The 19008-nt window shown below is 41.1% G+C and overlaps 1 protein-coding gene across 3 annotated transcripts in view; it reads right to left on the bottom strand.

The window, feature by feature from the left end:
- LOC141127427 (retinol dehydrogenase 16-like) overlaps window positions 1-16225 on the bottom strand; it is a 48966-nt gene extending 32741 nt beyond the window's left edge. Inside the window, exons 1-2 of one of the 3 annotated variants that reach the window (XM_073613848.1) lie at window positions 15761-16225; window positions 531-858 (exon numbers count right to left, since the gene is read on the bottom strand). In XM_073613848.1, the coding sequence (XP_073469949.1) occupies window positions 531-843 (313 nt within the window). In that variant the 5' untranslated portion in view covers window positions 844-858; window positions 15761-16225. Of the gene's footprint in view, window positions 1-530; window positions 859-6578; window positions 6698-11855; window positions 12838-15760 lie in introns of those variants that run through there. The other 2 variants (XM_073613847.1, XM_073613849.1) reach the window with 2 other exon arrangements.
- Window positions 16226-19008: the final 2783 nt, after the last annotated feature.

The following is a 19008-nucleotide window of genomic DNA, read 5'->3' as shown; positions in this document are numbered from 1 at the left end:
TGGTATGATGCACTAAACGTTCCATTCAACCTTTATTTTACTGCATTCGTTTAATTTAAAAATTCATTACAAAGGAAAAAGAAAAAGAAAAGAAAAAGCACTTGTGTGGTTTAACCAATCATTTTCTGCATATTAAATCTATGTGGCCTGTATAAATAGGGCAATGGGGAGGATGTGTTCTTTGCCTGTGTGTGTTAAAAGGTGTCCCACTTTATCATTTCATAAATTGGGAGGTATGAAAAAGTGAGAAGGTCAAAAACAAGATTAACACGTGTGCCCTAAACCAAGTCCTTATACTAACACCTGCTTTATATACACAGGTTGTCCCGCATTGGATGCCTCTGAGTCTCTTAAGTGACTGCCCTGATCTAAAAGTTATCGGAGTCAAATTTGCCCGGTCATTATTGTTTGCGCCAAAATATGTCCAGTTCTAAAGGTTTCCACCACCACTTATTTGTTGAAACAAAAATATGCATGCTTGAGCAATAAAAATTTATATATATATATTTATACACATACACACATATTACCTTTATTTCTGACATTCTCCTCAACCCACAAAGCAGCAGAGTTCACACTTTGAGTGTTAGCGACATCAAGAATTGTTGTCTGAAGTCTGCTGGAGGTCTCTTTCTTCAGCTTCTCAGACCCTGTCTCTGTCAGACATGCAGCCAGAACCCTCATTCCATGTTTGTCCAGCTGTTTCGCCAGTAGGTTCCCAAATCCTGTGTCACATCCAGTAATGAAGACATATTTATCTGTAAGATTCTCCAGCAACCAACTTTGCCTGTACCATCTGTACAGGAGGATCAGAGCCATCACCAGCAGTAGAGGGAGCCACATGATTATGGTATATCACTGAATGTACAAAATAACCCAAAGCCATTATTAGAGTGCATTCAAATGATGAAATTAGATTAAAAATATATATATAAATAAATCTAACCCTAAATGGAGCTAAATAGTAAAGCAACACAATACATATAATATTCAAGATATAGCACAACACCAACATGTCCATATTAAAACCTAATCAAGGCTTATATATTTTTCTTTAGATTGGCATAGGCTTGAATGGGGTTTATACTTTGTTCAAGACGTTAAAAAAGAGTTAATACTTTGCTAAATTCTTATTCTCTTTTTGGTGTCTGTGAGATGACACCTGCCCTGCGCAACCATTGGGTTTATACTTCGTTCAAGACGTTAAAAAAAGAGTTAATAATTTGCTCAATTCTTATTCTCTTTTTGGTGTCTGTGAGATGACACCTGCCCTGCCCAACCATTGGGGAATCAGAGGTTTATATAATTTCTGTTGATGTCTTGAGGTTCCATTTTTACAAAACGGGGGGGGGGGGGGGGTTGTTGTAGTTTGAGTCCCCAGTGGATGGATTTTGCATCACTTCCTGTCCCCAGTGCTTTGGCCCATGCCCTGCATGCAGTTTTATGTTATATATACTGTTCTTTCTGCCTGGAAACTGGAGATTGTCCATAGCAACCAAAAAGTGTCCCTTTAAGTCAAAGTGGCTTTAGACCAGCTAGAAAATAGCGATAGTAAATTAGAATACTTGCAGAATTGAGCGATAGTGAATCGTGGGGAAATTTATTTTATTATTATATATATATATTTTTTTAATTATTTATATTTATTGATTATATTATAATTTATGTTTTTGTGTTTCAAACTTCATCATACCCGGGATATCTACTAGACTCTTGTTTGGACAGATTGTTGTTATTGTTAGGAATTACAGGCCTACAATATAAAACGCCAAATTTCCATGCAAAATAATTGTACCGCTTTCAGCACCTAAAATCCAAAATAATCATACTGCCAGGGAGGTTAAATGCAACTTTATGGTGCATCTCTGTTGTACTCACTTCCTGTGTGGTGTTTCCTGTTCCTGTTGGTTATTATTCAATGAACATGGCTTCTGTACAGTAATGGCTTGTGCTAAACATGGCCTCTGTACAGTAATAGCTTATGCTGTCTTTACTTACATCACATCAAACACAGATTGCCTAGGTCATCCAACAGGCTTACAGAGCCAAGGGCTTGGGTCCTTTGGAGGTAGTGTCTGCTCACTCGACCAGCAGTGGGTCTACATCTTGGGCAGCTTTGCGTCATGTAGCTCCCAAAGTAATTTGCAGGGTGGCTCCCTGGTTGTCTATGATCACGTTTGTGTTCCATTACTGTATCCTGTGTACTGCCCTATCTTCAGTTAATTTTGGTTTACAAGTACTGCCGGTTGACGGTGTTAAACTTTCTTTGCTCAACATTTTTCCCACCCGGGTGTGTACGGTGAGTTATTTCCCACACGTATGCTGCCATGGAGTCTGTCAGGAAAATAGGAAATTTCCTATCAATACTTACTGTAATTTTCCTTTCCTGATAGACTCCATGACAGCAGGAGTTCCCTCCCAAATGTCTGGAGTAGGCTAGTTATGGAACATGGCTGCTGGCTTGGAGCAAAGATTTATGGGAGAGGGGTCCTATATGGGAGGAGTGGAGGCGGGGTTAATCCACACGTATGCTGCCATGGAGTCCATCAGGAAAGGAAATTTACGGTAAGTATTTGATAGGTAATTTTGCGGGGTTTTTTTCATAAATTTAAGCCACAATGCACTCTGCTACATTTCTTTGGTATAAATAACTTCAAATCAGTGTGCATTATTTAGTCTGTGTGAAACTTATAGAGTGTATAAACTATGGTATATAGAGTGTATTTAAAAATCGATTAGTCCTGATGTAGTGACTGCCTGTGGGTGGGTGCAGTGTGGTGTGGCGAGAATAAACACTTATCGTCCAGTTGCAGAAAATAAAACCTACAGTATCTCACAAAAGTGAGTACACCCCTCACATTTTTGTCAATATTTTATTATATCTTTTCATGTGACAACACAAAAAAATGCACTTTGCTACAATGTAAAGTAATGAGTGTACAGCTTGGATAACAGTGTAAATTTGCTGTCCCCTCAAAAGAACTCAACACAACCATTAATGTCTAAACTGCTGGAAACAAAAGTGAGTACACCCCTAAGTGAAAATGTCCAAATTGGGTCCAATTAGCCATTTTCCCTACCCGGTGTCATGTGACTGGTTAGTATTACAAGGTCTCAGGTGTGAATGGGAAGCAGGTGTGTTAAATTTGGTGTTATCGCTCTCACTCTCTCATACTGGTCACTGGAAGGTCAACATGGCACCTCATGGCAAAGAACTCTCTGAGGATCTGAAACAAAGAATTGTTGCTCTACATAAAGATGGCCTAGGCTATAATAAGATTGCCAAGATCCTGAAACTGTGCTGCAGCATGGTGGCCAAGACCATACAGCGGTTTAACAGGGTAGGTTCCACTCAGAATAGGCCTCGCCATGGTCGACCAAAGAACTTGAGTGGACATGCTCACTGTCATATCCAGAGGTTGTCTTTGGGAAATAGACGTATGAGTGCTGCAGAGGTTAAAGGGGTGGGGGGGTCAGCCTGTCAGTGCTCAGACCATACGCCACACAGTGCATCAAATTGGTTTGCATGGCTGTCAACCCAGAAGGAAGCCTCTTCTAAAGATGATGCACAAGAAAGCCCGCAAACAGTTTGCTGAAGACAAGCAGACTAAGCAGACTAAGGACATGGATTACTGAAACCATGTCCTGTGGTCTGATGAGACCAAGATAAACTTATTTGTTTCAGATAGTGTCAAGCGTGTGTGGCGGCAACCAGGTGAGGAGTACAAAGACAAGTTTGTCTTGCCTACAGTCAAGCATGGTGGTGGACGTGTCATGGTCTGGGGCTGAACAAATGCTGCCAGCACCGGGGAGCTACTGTTCATTGAGGGAACCATGAATGCCAACATGTACTGTGACATACTGAGGCAGAGCATGATCCCTTCTCTTCGGAGACTGGGCCGCAGGGCAGTATTCCAACATGATAATGACTCCAAACACACCTCCGAGATGACCACTGCCTTGCTAAAGAAGCTGAGGGTAAAGGTTATGGACTGGCCAAGCATGTCTCCAGACCTAAACCCTATGAAGCATCTGTGGGGCATCCTCAAACGGAAGGTGGAGGAGCACAAGGTCTCTAACATTCACCAGCTCTGTGATGTCGTCATGGAGGAGTGGAAGAGGACTCCAGTGGCAACCTGTGAAGCTCTGGTTGCAAAGCATCTGCTTCTTCATCAGCTCTAAATGGCTATTGATCAATAGCCATTTAGAGCTGATGAAGAAGCAGATGCTTTGAAACATTATTGCCATGTTCTGACCTAACTTCTGATGCAACTCCGAGTGCGTTCCATGCTGGTTCCAAGACGATGAGACGGTCGTCCGGCCAGTTGTTCCTCTCGTGTCCTCTCATGTTAACATCTACACACCACCATCCTCCGGGGACCCGCTGAGTGGCCAAGATACTGCACGTCCTAACGTGCTGACTTTATCGCGTTGGACTTTCTGAGCGAACGGGCGTTTGCAAGCCGGACGGCTTTTCATGCTGTTTTTATCCATGCTGATTGTAAGTGCAATTTTTATCTTTCATCAATAAACCCTTTTTAATGGTAATACACTATGGGAAGCTCTGTTTTTGTATTTTCGGCCAACACCTGGTACCCATTCGAGAGTTTCTATACATCCTAGTGGGTTGTCGGCTTTACTGAGTCCCGGTTCGATGCTTCTGAGTTATCCATCACGGATCCCCACAGCAAAGGCCCTGGCTGGGTGTTTAGCCATAAGCTGTATTTTGCTTGCCTTCCGGAAAGCGTGTATTTCTTACGGTGATCAACACTTAATCGTGGTGGAAGATTACACTTTATCATCACATCTTCACAGAACTTTTGAATTTTTTGTATTTTCATTTTTCACCTTTTTTGATATTTCCTTCTTTTTTCCTTCCTTTTTTTGGGTTGCCATTTATTATTCTGGATTTATCACATGTATTATCATACTTTTTATATCGATTTCTTACTCAATTTGTCCCATATTGGTTCATCACCAGTGGGTTTATCAATTTTTAGCGCAGCTATTGTTTTTCTATTTTGTATGTATGTATGTATTCTTGTTTCTTAGTTTAAGCGCGGTATTAGTCTTTTTCTTTTCACAATATGTATATATATTTGACATACTGTCACCAGAGAAGTACAGTATTACCATAGCGAAACTGTCTTACTCTGGGACGGGGTGATCAGGATTTTTTTTTACACTGTGAATGTTTCTTTCAGTGATGACTGTGCATTTACGTACTATGGCTGGATGTGAAGCGGTTACTTTGAAACATACGTAATTTGGATAGAGGAAGGCCTGTGGATGTGGTGTATCTGAACTTTACCGAAGAATTTGATACAGTACCCCATAAACGCTTAAACCTCATGTACACAGGGCAGTTGAAAACCTCTTCTGAACGCTGGAAACTGACAGCTGATAACCGACAGTGAGAAACGTCCATTTTACAGCTTTTACATACTGAGTTTAAGCGAGTTTAGCAGCAGTTATGAGCATTTGAGGTTAGAAGTGTTTTTTAAAGATAACCTCAGGAGACCCTCCCAAATGGCCACAATACTTGAAAAACAATTATTATTAAATTGATTTCAGCCATTCTGTGAGAGAAGAGAGAGCAGTGTGCTTTAACTATGGATTCTCTCTCTGTCTGTCTCTCCATCTGTCTGTCTTTCTGTCTGTTTCTCTCTCTCTCTCTCTCTCTCTCTCTCTCTCTCTCTCTCTCTCTCTCTCTCTCTCTCTCTCTCTCTCTCTCTGTGTGTCTCTCTCTGTCAGTCTCTCTCTCTCTCTGTCTGTCTCTCTCTCTGTCTGTCTCTTTCTCTGTCTGTCTGTCTCTATCTCCGTCTGTATGTCTTTCTGTCTCTCCCCCCCCCCCCCCCTCCTCCTGCAGGCAACAGTATGTGGTGAGAATTGTGTTTTTCCCTATATCTTACATGTTCCTTCTTAAAAATGCTTATAAACGAAAACATGCATAAACTCGGGTTAGAAATAAATGCCAGTAAACTCAAGTGCCTCTAAACTCCTACAAATGACTGAAAATGCTCAACTGCTCCTAAACGTGCGTTTATCAGCTGCAGTGTACATGAGGCCCTAAAGTTGAGGTGTGTTGGCATTGACGATAGTGTATGTACCTGGACTGAAAACTGGTTACAAAAGCACATCCAAAGGGTGGTGATAAATAGCTTATCTTCTTAATAGTCTGAAGTTGTGAGCGGAGTGCCCTGGGCCTCTGTCCCGGGACCAATTTTGTTTAACCTGTACATAAATTATATAGAGGTTGGATTAAATTCAATCTCAGTGTTTGCTGATGTCACAAAGCTAAGCAGGGTAATAAGATCACAACAAGATATAGAAACTCTACAAGAGGACCTCAATAAACTAAAGGGGAGGACAGCTACGTGGCAAATAATGGTTATTATTGCTAAATGTCAAGTAATGCATTTGGGGGCTAAAAATATGAATCCAAGTTACACACTAGTGGAAGAACCTCTGGGGGAATCACGGATTGAAAAGGATCTGGGCATCCGAATAGATCACAGGGTTAGCAACAGCATACAATGCCAAGACTATTAGCACGCATTAAAATGGTATTTACTCACAAGATAAAACTATACTTCTACTGCTTTACAAAGGTCTTGTTCTGCCACATCTTGAGTATGCTGTCCAGTACTGCTCACCAGTCCTCAGGAAAGATGGGCTGGAACTGGAGAAAGTGCAGAGAAGGGGAAGCTAATAAGAAGGCTGGACCTTTTCTCCCCTGCAGAAGACACACTTAGGAGGGGATATGATAGTGATATACAAATACAGCATGTATATGCTTTAAGACATCCAACCAATTTGTGACAGATGCCCACTCCCACTTCCGTTTGGATCGCCTAGGCCAGAGGTCTCCGGGCCGTGGCGCCTCTGCTACGGAGGAGACAAGTAATGTCAGCGGTGCGGCGGCGGGGGAGAGGGATGACATCCCCCCTGGGCCTTGGCACAATTTTCTTGCACACAGCCGGTCCCCCATGCCAAAAAGGTTGGGGACCGCTGGCCTAGGCGATCAAAGTGGAATTTCTCCTTCCCCCCAAAAGTCACGTCCCAGAAGACTGCGGGACCATTTACAAAGCTGGCGGTAATGGGTTGGTAAAGTGGGCAGCTGGCTGCCCACAGCTAGGATGCCAGGGCCCAGAAACTGGAGATTAGTGAAGAACTAGCCCAGGTGAGGATGGCACTGGATCCTTGGACAGGTAAGTGTTCATTTATTAAAAGTCAGCAGCTATGAGATGTGATTTTTTTATTTATTTTTATTTTAAATTTTTTTACAGACTGAACCTTCTCCTTAAGAAGAAATGTGCCCACTCAATAGGGTTTAACCCTAACCCCTTCACACCTAAAGGTAAAACAAATCTAAAAGCCAAAGCACAAATTTACAATTTTGATATGTGTTAGTAAAACTGTATATATCATCACAACTTCTTTGTGCATCCAGGTGGATTATACCTTTTACTTTTTCAGGACAAATTGGGCTTTCATTTGGTAGTAAATAGTTATGGATATCTCCTGATTTTTTTCTTATTATCTAAGGAAAACTGGCTCAAAATAGTAAAAAAAAGATATATATTTTTTAAATGTAGCTGTATATTTCTTGTTACTTCCATAACCTACCACCAAAGAACAACCCAAAATAAATTCTCCTGTTCCTGACGATTGCAAGGATACCACATGTGTGTTATTTGTTGTTTCTACCCGTAGTACAGCCTAGTGCACATTTTGTTTTTAGTTTTTGTCCTTCCTAAAACACACTGACACTAACAGACACTGATGCTAATTAAAAAAAAAAATCCTGCTCAAAATATACTGACCCTGACCTTTGACCCTTACTTGATCCAAACACTAACCCTGGCACTGACCTAGATCAAACCTTGATCTTGGTGTTTTTTCTTTATTCAATATTTTATTATTTAATTTAACATTTTTTTATAAACACTTTTTTTTTCTTTCTGCATGGGAAGACAAAGATACAATGTATCAATCTCTCTATTTACAGAAAGAAAAAAACACAGGCTTGGGCTTCACAGTGACTGATCACTGTGGTAGGCAATCAGAGGTTACCGCAGCGATCAGGTGACCCGGAATCGGGAGACTTAGGTCCCGATCGTTATTACGGGGCCTGGGGCTCTTGGTTTGACCCCGGTTTCTGTGTTGGGAGCGCTCCGTGCGGCATGCTCCCAGTACAAAGGAGAAACACATATATGTGGCCCCCACGGAAAAAAGCCAAGTTCAGTGAGCCTGCATACAGTGCCTTGCAAAAGTATTCACCCCCCTTGGCTTTTTACCTATTTTGTTATATTACAGCCTTTAGTTCAATGTTTTTTAATCTGAATTAGATGTGGTGGATCAGAACACAATAGTCTAAGTTGGTGAAGTAAAATTAGAAAAATATATACATAAAACTATTTTTCAGAAATAAAAAAATGATAATTGGCATGTGCGTATGTATTCACCCCCTTTGTTATCAAGCCCATAAAAAGCTCTGGTGCAACCAATTACCTTCAGAAGTCCCATAATTAGTGAAATGATGTCCACCTGTGTGCAATCTAAGCGTCACATGATCGGTCATTACATATATACACCTTTTTGAAAGGCCCCAGAGGCTGCAACACCTAAGCAAGAGGCACCGCTAACCAAACACTGCCATGAAGACCAAGGCACTCTCCAAACAAGTAAGGGACAATTTTGTTGAGAAGTATGGGTAGGTGATAAAAAAAAATCCAAATCTTTGATGATCCCTAGGAGCACCATCAAATTTATCATAACCAAATGGAAAAAGAACATGGCACAACAGCAAACCTGCCAAGAGACGGCCGCACACCAAAACTCACGGACCGGGCAAGGAGGGCATTAATCAGAGAAGCAGCACAGAGACCTAAGGTAACCCTGGGGGAGCTGCAGAGTTCTACAGCAGAGACTGAAATATCTGTACATAGGATGACAAAAAGCTGTACGCTCCATAGAGTTGGGCTTTATGGCAGAGTGGCCAGAAGAAATCCATTACTTTCAGCAAAAAACAAAATGGCACGTTTTGAGTTTACGAAAAGGTATGTGGGAGACTCCCAAAATGTATGGAGGAAGGTGCTCTGGTATGATGAGACTAAAATTGAACTTTTTGGCCACCAAATAAAACGCTATGTCTGGCGCAAACCCAACACATCACATCACCCAAAGAACACCATCCCCACAGTGAAACATGGTGGTGGCAGCATCATGCTGTGGGAATGTTTTTCAGCAGTCGGGACTGGGAAAATGGTCAGAGTTGAGGGAAAGATGAATGGTGCTAAAAACAGGGATATTCTTGAGAAAAACCTGTACCACTCTGTGTGTGATTTGAGGCTAGGACGGAGGTTCACCTTCCAGCAGGACAATGACCCCAAACACACTGCTAAAGCAACACTTAAGTGGTTTAAGGGGAAACATGTAAATGTGTTGGAATGGCCTAGTCAAAGCCCAGACCTCAATCCAATAAAATATCTCTGGTCAGACTTAAAGATTGCTGTTCACAAGCGCAAACCATACAACTTGAAGGAGCTGGAGCAGTTTTGCAAGGAGTAATGGGCAAAAATCCCTGTGGTAAGATGTGGCAAACTCATAGAGACTTATCCAAAGCAACTTGGAGCTGTGATAGCTGCAAAAGGTGGCTCTACAAAGTATTGACTTTAAGGGGGTGAATAGTTATGCACATTGACTTTTTCTGTTATTTTGTCCTATTTGTTGTTTGCTTCACAATAAAAAAAAAAAAAAACATCTTCAAAATTGTGGGCATGTTCTGTAAATTAAATGATGCAAATCCTGTAGCCTCCCTGGCGGTATTCCCGAGTGTGGCTCGGGGTTAAAATTCAGTCCCATTAGCGGTAACCCCGAGCCACACTCGGGATCGCATTGCAGGATCCTGGGGCGGCTTTACTTACCTTGTCCCCGGGATCCTGCGATGTCCCCCGCAGTGTCCGAGGGCTCCGTCCTCCTTGGAAGCCTCTCCGTGCCAGGCTCCGTTCCCTGCGAGCGGCGCGACGCACGGGGGCGGAGCCTGGCGGCAAATTCAAAAAAATGTCAAAATCATAACACATACAGTACTGTAATCTTACAGATTACAGTACTGTATGAAATGATTTCACATCCCTTTTGTCCCCAGTGCTCTGGCCCATGCCCTGCATGCAGTTTTACATGATATACACTGTTCTTTCTGCCTGGAAACTGGAGATTGTCCATAGCAACCAAAAAGTGTCCCTTTACGTCAAAAGTGGCTTTAGACCAGCTAGAAAACAGCGATAGTAAATTAGAACACTTGCAGAATTGATCGATAGTGAATTGTGGGGAAATTTATTTTATTACTATTTTTTTTAATTTTTTAAAATTATTTATTTTTATTTATTATATTATAATTTATGTTTTTGTGTTTCAAACTTTATCATACCCGGGATATCTACTAGACTCTGGTTTGGACAGATTTAAGTGTGTTATTGTTAAGATTTACAGACCTACAATATAAAACGCCAAATTTCCATGCAAAATAATTGTACCGCTTTCAGCACCTAAAATCCGAAAGAATCATACCGCCAGGGAGGTTAAACAATCCATGTTAATTCCAGGTTGTGAGGCAACAAAACACAAAAAATGCCAAGGGGGTTAAATACTTTTGCAAGGCACTCTATATGTCTTACGTCGGCGTGCAGGGGTTAAACTACATAAGAGGTTCTTTACTATTAAAGTGGTAAGGATTCGGAACTCCCTTCCACAATTAATGGTGTCAGCAGGGAGTGTTGAAAATTTCAAAAAAAATTTTGCTGCGGATGCATAAATACACACACACAGGTTGAACTGGATGGACTGGTGTCTTTATTCAAGCTTACCAACTATGTAACCCTTGCGTAGCACTGCAAAGCAGGACACAGAGCCTATACTGTATATGTAATGAACAAACATGACCCTCAGGTACAAATTTTATTATGAACTATACACAAAAAGATACACAAATACATTACTGCACAAAAGATTTTGATGATTGAGGGAAATCTTATTAAAAGCATTGTAGGAAGAATCCTGTTATCATATTCTGGACATTTTACCGTAAAGTCCAGTAATACATAGAAACCAGTGATCAAACATTTTCTTATCAACTGACTACAGTACATTGATCTGACTGTACTGTGGGTATTGTTATTGAGTTTTTACGGCATTGTTTAATAGGCTGAATTGTATTGTATACATCAATGATACAGCAGGGTGAATTTATTAAATGAGTAGAGCATATTCGCTTTTAAATAGAATTTTCACTTTACAAAGTACAATTTCACATGTCTTTACAAATAAGGTACAACTTTGCCTCATTCACTAAGAGCAGATGCACATAGTAGCATGACCTTTCCTGAATATACAAATATGTGCATATTTCTGTTTTACCACACGTTTTCCATATTATTTTCTTTTTTCATAACAAACTATTATTCACATGCTCCTCAGGAGAGAATTGGATACAGACATCTCCTTTGAAATCTTTGAAATTGGAACTTTCCTTTTTCGTAGATGAATGAGGTATGCAGACTTTAATTATCCAATCACGTTAAAGCGAAAAAACCTGTTTTTTTTTTGTACACAATTGGGTATTATTTGCATACTGAATTTTTGCTTCCATCTCATTCACTATGATAAGTGAAAACGCACTTTAAAAGTGAAAATGATATACTTCTTTAGTAAATCCATACAAAAAAAAATACTGCTGTTTTGCAGCTCACTGCTAAGCAAAAAATCATCAAAGTTACATAGTAAGTCACATAAAAACAGTACATGAAACATGACATTTACATTAAAATAAACATAAAAATAAAGCCAACTCTTACCTCCAGAAGTTTGTACCCTTAATAAGTGGCAGGTCACAATTCTGTACATATTCAATGTACTTCTATAGAAAAGATTACCCTGATGCTTTCATAGTCCTTGTTTTCTTAATACCTGTCATACAGTATATATCTAGGAGCCATGTGCCAATATGATGTAGATTTGTTCTTTTTACTTGTAAGCAGTGAACAGCCGTTCTGAGATTTCCAGCATCTGCCTGAGCAGAAAAAGTCAGAATAAACGTATCACCCATTCCTCTAGGAGGATATACTGTAACTACTATTGAGTCAGCCCGGGCTTGGAGCCTCCAGATCTGTCTAAGATGTCAAGGATGAATAGAATAGTAATGCCGATCACAGACTGGGTGGCAAAGGTGCGTAACTGTTTATATGAAGACAAAGATCTTTTGTGTTAGCAGGAAATGCCTCAGAAAGGGAAACAAGGGAGCACTTTGCCCAGAATGACAATTTTATTTTACATTAATCAAAGAATACAAAATGATGAACATATAAAAAGGAGCCTTATGTTCATCAGAGTGTAGGAAATGATATCCTTATGTTGCAGCAAAAACAAAATAACCCAACTCCCGCTGATTGTTTCCCTATGCCGCTGTGGTTAATGTTCTCTTTTTTTATTGGGTGTAAGGAAATTTTATCCCATGGAAAATTGGAAGCTTGTTGGGAATACTAAAAAAGGAGATGTCTGTATCCAATTCTCTCCCGAGAAGCATATGAATAATAGTTTTCATGAAAGAAGAAAATAATATGGAAAACGTGTGGCAAAACAGAAATATGCACATATTTGTATATTCAGAAAATATTCACGCTACAATGCACATCTGCTTATCTTCAGTAAGTCCAACTCTGACTAGCTGATCAACTCTGACTAGCTGATTTTTCGTTTTAGACCTAGATTTGCCATGGAATTCACTAGGAACATACACTGTATTACCAAAAGTATTGGGACGCCTACCTTTCCACGCACATGTACTTTATCGGCATCCCAATCTTAGTCTGTAGGGTTCAATATTGAGTTGGCCCACCCTTTACAGCTATAACAGCTTCAACTCTTCTCGGAAGACTGTCCACAAGGCTTAGAAGTGTGTCTTTGGGAATGTTTGACCATTCTTCCAGGAGCGCATTTGTGAGGTCAGGCACTGATGTGAACAATCCCCATGACTAAGCTCCGGGAGGCGGAATGAAACGCATTGGGGACATGGCCTGGTGGCAGCCCAGGCTGACGTTGTCTCTCTCTTACTATCGCAGGACTCTGTGGATGACTGGCCTGCACAGAGTCATAACCTCAACGCGATAGAACATCTTTGGGATGAATTAGAGCGGAGCCTGCAAGTCAGGCCTTCTCGTCCACATAAGTGGAAGGAAGAGAGGAAAGATCCCTGGTGTCGCACATCCACGGAGTCCTGCGGTGGTAGGAGAGAAACAACCTCCGCCTGGGCTCCCGCCAGGCCACGCCCCTGATGCGTTTCACTCCACCTCCTGGAACTTAGTCATGGGGATCTTTCACATCAGTGCCCAACCTCACAAATGCGCTTCTGGAAGAATGGTCAGACATAGACACACTCCTAAACCTTGTGGGCAGCCTTCCCAGAAGAGTTGAAGCTGTTATAGAGAAAAAAAAAAATTTTCAGGGGAAGAATCCCACTGAAAAGAGACACAGGTGGACTATGCTGCTTAATAAGGGATACATTTTATGAGAAAAATATATTTAATACAAAAAGAGCCAAGACCAGGTGAAGCTATTATAGCGGCAAAGGGTGGGCCAACTAAATAATGAACCCTACAGACTTATGCCCCCTACACACGATCAGATTTTCCGACAACAAATGTTGGATGTGAGCTTGTTGGCTGAAAGTCCGACCATGTGTATGCTCCATTGAACATTTGTTGTTGGACTTTCCGCCAACAAATGTTGGCTAGCAGGTGCTCAAATTTCCCGCCAACAAAACTTTGTTGTCAGAATTTCCAATCTTGTGTACACAAGTCCAATGCACAAAAGTTCACGCATGCTTGGAATCAAGCAGGAGCCGCACTGGCTATTGAACTTCCTTTTTCTCGGGTCGTCGTACGTCTTGTACGTCACCACGTTCGTAATTGTTGGCCAACATTTGTATGACCGTGTGTATGCAAAACAAGTTGGAGCCAGCATCCTTTGAACAAAAATTCACGATTTTGTTGGCGGAAAGTCCGATCGTGTGTACGGGGCATAAGACTGGGATACCATTAAAGTTCATGTGGGTGTAAAGGCAGGTGTCCCAATACTTTTGGTAATATAGTAATGGCAGATTGTGTGGGAAGACAATAACGGCAGTAGAATGGTATCAAGTTGTGAACCATGACTGATCAGTGAATATATTTCATTACAGACTCAGGAAGGAACTTTATTCATTTCTTGTGTGGCTAATTATTGATTATTATTCTTTGGTCTCTTGCTTTGTACTATTATTGAGCCAACACATCTTGAAGCAGTTGAGTAATTTTCTTGGTTTCAAATTATATTTTTGTTATTGTAAGCAAGCAATGGTTTTAGAACAATGTTACCAACAAATATGGTTGGTACAGTTGTATGATATGTCCTGATTATGTTGTTTTAGTGAGTTATGTGATATGAGAAATGAGCAGCGGCTGATTGTGTTCCACTGGGAGCCAGTGTAAAGGAGAAGCTAATAATGGACCAGGGTGAAGAGAAAAGAGGCCAAGGATGAGATGATCATAAACTGGGGAGAGAGGAAGCAAATCTGGAGCTTATTATGGTCCAGGGAAAGAGGATGCAGGGTAAAAGGTGATCAAGGCTGGAAGGGATGAAGCTTAGCACTGCAAGGGCTTATGCAAATTTATGAAATGTTTGGTATTTGTCTCCACTACGGAAGCCAGGGGACAACAGGTACTGTATAGTTTTCAGAGACAACATACCACAGAAAATCTAGCATTGTGGAGAATTCTGGGGACACCAGAGCACAAAAGTGATGGTGAAGCATCAGCTAGTGGGCTCCAAGTTTAGATAAAAGGCACCATTAAGGAACTACATGTGATAGCATAAAGATGCTATACTGCATACTGTAGCCATGATGTGACGTTCCATGTACTTATGCATGCTGAGTACAGGAATTCTATAAAGTGTGTAAGTGTACTTACATACTTGTCAATAGTCTAGGTAGGACAACTTGTTTTTTTTTTTTTTATCCCAAGTGCATTTACAAAAGCAGACGTTTTAGTTTAATAGTTTTACCCACAATGATGTTCAGCAGTATTTATCTATATACACTTGTAACAGCCCCATGGGTATTTTTTAAGTGACAATGCTATAGTTTCACTTTTTCTTTCAGAACATAGCACATATTATAAAGCAGTGAATATGACATTCATCAAACATTCCCTGCAGGTGAAGCAATCACATTAATTTAAAATGCAAGCACCAGGAAGATACACCCGCAGTGAATGTTTTGTGCGAGTGTCACAGTCACCAATTTACATGTACTGTATATCCTAAATTGTGTTCATACCAACTAAAATTGTATAATACAGATTTTAATAAATGGTTAAAGACTGAAGTCTTAAAATTATCTGAACAATTTTGCTGTAAGTATTACAGAGAAGCATCCTCTAAGTAAATACTAGAATGTTAAGTAAAAAAAAAAAAAAAAAAAAAAAAGTAATTGTGTAGTGCCTTCTTTTATATAAACAGTGCTATAAACAAATCATGCTTTGGACTGAAACTGCAAACATAATCTGGACTGCTTAATAAGAGCAATAAGACCAATCAGATTTCAATTCACTGTAATCAGTGAAACATGAATTCTGGTTGGATTCTATGGGTTACTGCACATTATACAGCCTTATTAAGCAGGCCTGTAAAAATACAGTGTCATGTGATAAAATGGAGTACACACCTTAAATACACACAGAACTCTTCCCGTCTTCTGTCTTGAATACATCACTTACTGTACTTCTGAATATTTTACTTTTTTCAGCATGTTGTCCTGATGTGTAGCACGTTTCTATATAGATTTGTATGTGAAGTGATGAAAATTGCTTAGGTCGATGATTGGGCAATGGAAGGAAACATGCTTTCAAGGGGAAGTGCTAAAACAAGAGGTCATTGCTTTGAAACTGTTTGGGAATATAGCTCCAGGGAAATACAAGGAAGTATTTCTTCGCGGAAAGGGTGTTGTATTCACAGAATTCCATAGTAATATTGGTGGTAAAAGGGGGTTCTGAGGGAGTTCAAAAGTTCTTACTATAGTAGAAACAATGGCAAAATGAACATAAAGACATAATGGTTCATTATGCTTATGAATGGTAAGCCTCTGCTTTTGAATTTAACAAGTCATTTCAGGAAGCCAATCAGATCAATTGTATTGACTAATTTCTGGCCTTTATGGTTGTTTGTGCACCATTACCAAATCAATTATAAACTAGAAGTATGAAAATTTAATTTTTTTTCTAGAAAGCTTTTATAGAGACCATTTACAAGGCATTACAAAATAATTTAAAACGTCATCAGATTCAGTAAATTGCAAATGCTAAATCATCGACATTTATAGGGAGAGGTAGCAGCAGAAACCAAGGAAACCACAAGGTCTTAGAAAATGAGAGGGGTCATACTATGAAGACCAGGGTAATGTTGTGACAGGACCTCAGATTCAGTCCTTTCTGACCCCCTGTCCTCTGCCCTATATGCTAATGCCCCCTGTTCACTGCCCTACATACCACTGATCTCTGCACACTGCCTTAAACTATTAACCCCTGTACACTGCAAAACATCCTACTGACCTCTGTACACTGCCCTACCAACTACTGATCTCTGTCCACTGCTCTGCCCACTACTGACCTATGTACACTGCCTTACCTACTACTGACCTCTGTACGCTGCCCTACCTACTACTGACCTCTGTACACTGCCCTACCAACTACTGACCTCTGTACACTGCTCTACATCCTACTGACCTCTGTACGCTGCCTTACCTACTACTGACCTCTGTACGCTGCTCTACCTACTACGGACCTCTGTACACTGCCCTACCAACTACTGATTTCTGTACACTGCCCTACCAACTACTGACCTCTGTACGCTGCCCTACCTACTACTGACCTCTGTACACTGCCCTACCAACTACTGACCTCTGTACACTGCTCTACATCCTACTGACCTCTGTACGCTGCCTTACCTACTACGGACCTCTGTACACTGTCCTACCAACTACTGATCTCTGTACACTGCCCTACCAACTACTGACCTCTGTACACTGCTCTACCTACTACTGACCTCTGTACACTGCCCTACCAACTATTGACCTCTGTACACTGCCCTACCAACTACTGATCTCTGTACACTGCCCTACCAACTACTGATCTCTGTACACTGCTCTACCAACTACTGACCTCTGTACACTGCCCTACCAACTACTGACCTCTGTACACTGCCCTACCAACTACTGACCTCTGTACACTGCTCTACCAACTACTGACCTCTGTACACTGCCCTACCTACTAGTGACCTCTGTACACTGCCCTACCAACTACTGACCTCTGTACACTGCCCTACCAACTACTGACCTCTGTACACCGCTCTGCCTACTACGGACCTCTGTACACTGCCCTACCAACTACTGATCTCTGTACACTGCTCTACCTACTACGGACCTCTGTACACTGCCCTACCAACTATTGACCTCTGTACGCTGCTCTACATCCTACTGACCTCTGTACGCTGCCCTACCTACTACTGACCTCTGTACGCTGCCCTACCTACTACTGACCTCTGTATACTGTCCTACCTACTACTATCATCTGTACATTGCCCTACCTACTAGTGACCTATGTACACTGTCCAACCTAATAATGACTTCTGCCCCACACTGAGACCATTGAGGGGATGACCAATCACTCTCCGGACTTGGAAAAAAATTGTGACTGAAAGTGAACACCAGGTTTCTCACCAAAGTCAACTTTTTAACCACTTCAGCCCCGGAAGGATTTACCCCCTTCCTGACCAGAGCGTTTTTTGCGATTCGGCACTGCGTCGCTTTAACTGACAATTGCACGGTCGTGCGACGTGGCTCCCAAACAAAATTGACGTCCTTTTTTTCCCACAAATAGAGCTTTCTTTTGGTGGTATTTGATCACCTCTGCGATTTTTATTTTTTGCACTATAAACAAAATAAGAGCGACAATTTTGAAAAAAACGCATTATTTTTTACATTTTGCTATAATAAATATCCCCCAAAAATATATAAAAAAAACATTTTTTTTCTTCAGTTTAGGCCGATCGTATTCTTCTACATGTTTTTGGTAAAAAAAATCGCAATAAGCGTTTATTAATTGGTTTGCGCAAACGTTATAGTGTTTACTAAATAGGAGATAGTTTTATGGCATTTTTATTAACAATTTTTTTTTTACTAGTAATGGCGATGATCAGCGATTTTTATTGTGACTGCGACATTATGGCGGACATGTCGGACATTTTTGACACATTTTTGGGACCATTGTCATTTATACAGCGATCAGTGCGATTAAAAATGCACGGATTACTGTGTAAATTACACTGACAGTGAAGGGGTTAACCACTAGGGGGCGGGGAGGGGTTAAGTGTGTCCTAGGGAGTGATTACTAACTGTAGGGGGATGGGCTGTGTGGGTGTTGTCACTGATCTCTGCTCCGATGACAGGGAGCAGAGATCGAGTGACACTTGTCACTAGGCAGAACGGGGAGATGCTGTTTACAACGGCATCTCCCCGTTCATCCGCTCCGTGAGGCGATCGCGGGTATCCCCGCGGCGATCGAGTCCACGGGACCCGCCTCACGGAGCTCCCGGCCAGCGCGGCACGGCGGGAAATTCTAATGGACGTACAGGTACGCCCATTTGCCCAGCCGTGCCGCTCTGCCGACGTACATCGGCGTGCGCCGGTCGGGAAGCGGTTAAGGTAAGCTAAGTTAATATTTTTACTGTCATTTGTATTTTTTTTTTTCTTCTTCATGTTCATTCATACTTTTATTGGGTGCTTGCTGTTAGTTTCCTTACAAAAAAATGGCTTACTCTGGTGATCTATTATCTCTGCCATGTTGTCCAGGTAGATCTCCACATCTTAAAGGTTACATACATACAGGCCTCTGCACATTTTTTCTCATCAATGATAGA

This window comes from Aquarana catesbeiana, linkage group LG02 (assembly GCF_042186555.1).
Source record: "Aquarana catesbeiana isolate 2022-GZ linkage group LG02, ASM4218655v1, whole genome shotgun sequence".
Taxonomy (NCBI): Eukaryota; Metazoa; Chordata; class Amphibia; order Anura; family Ranidae; genus Aquarana; species Aquarana catesbeiana.
Note: the sequence above shows the minus strand (reverse complement) of the source record. Positions and strands in the feature narration are given on the sequence as shown.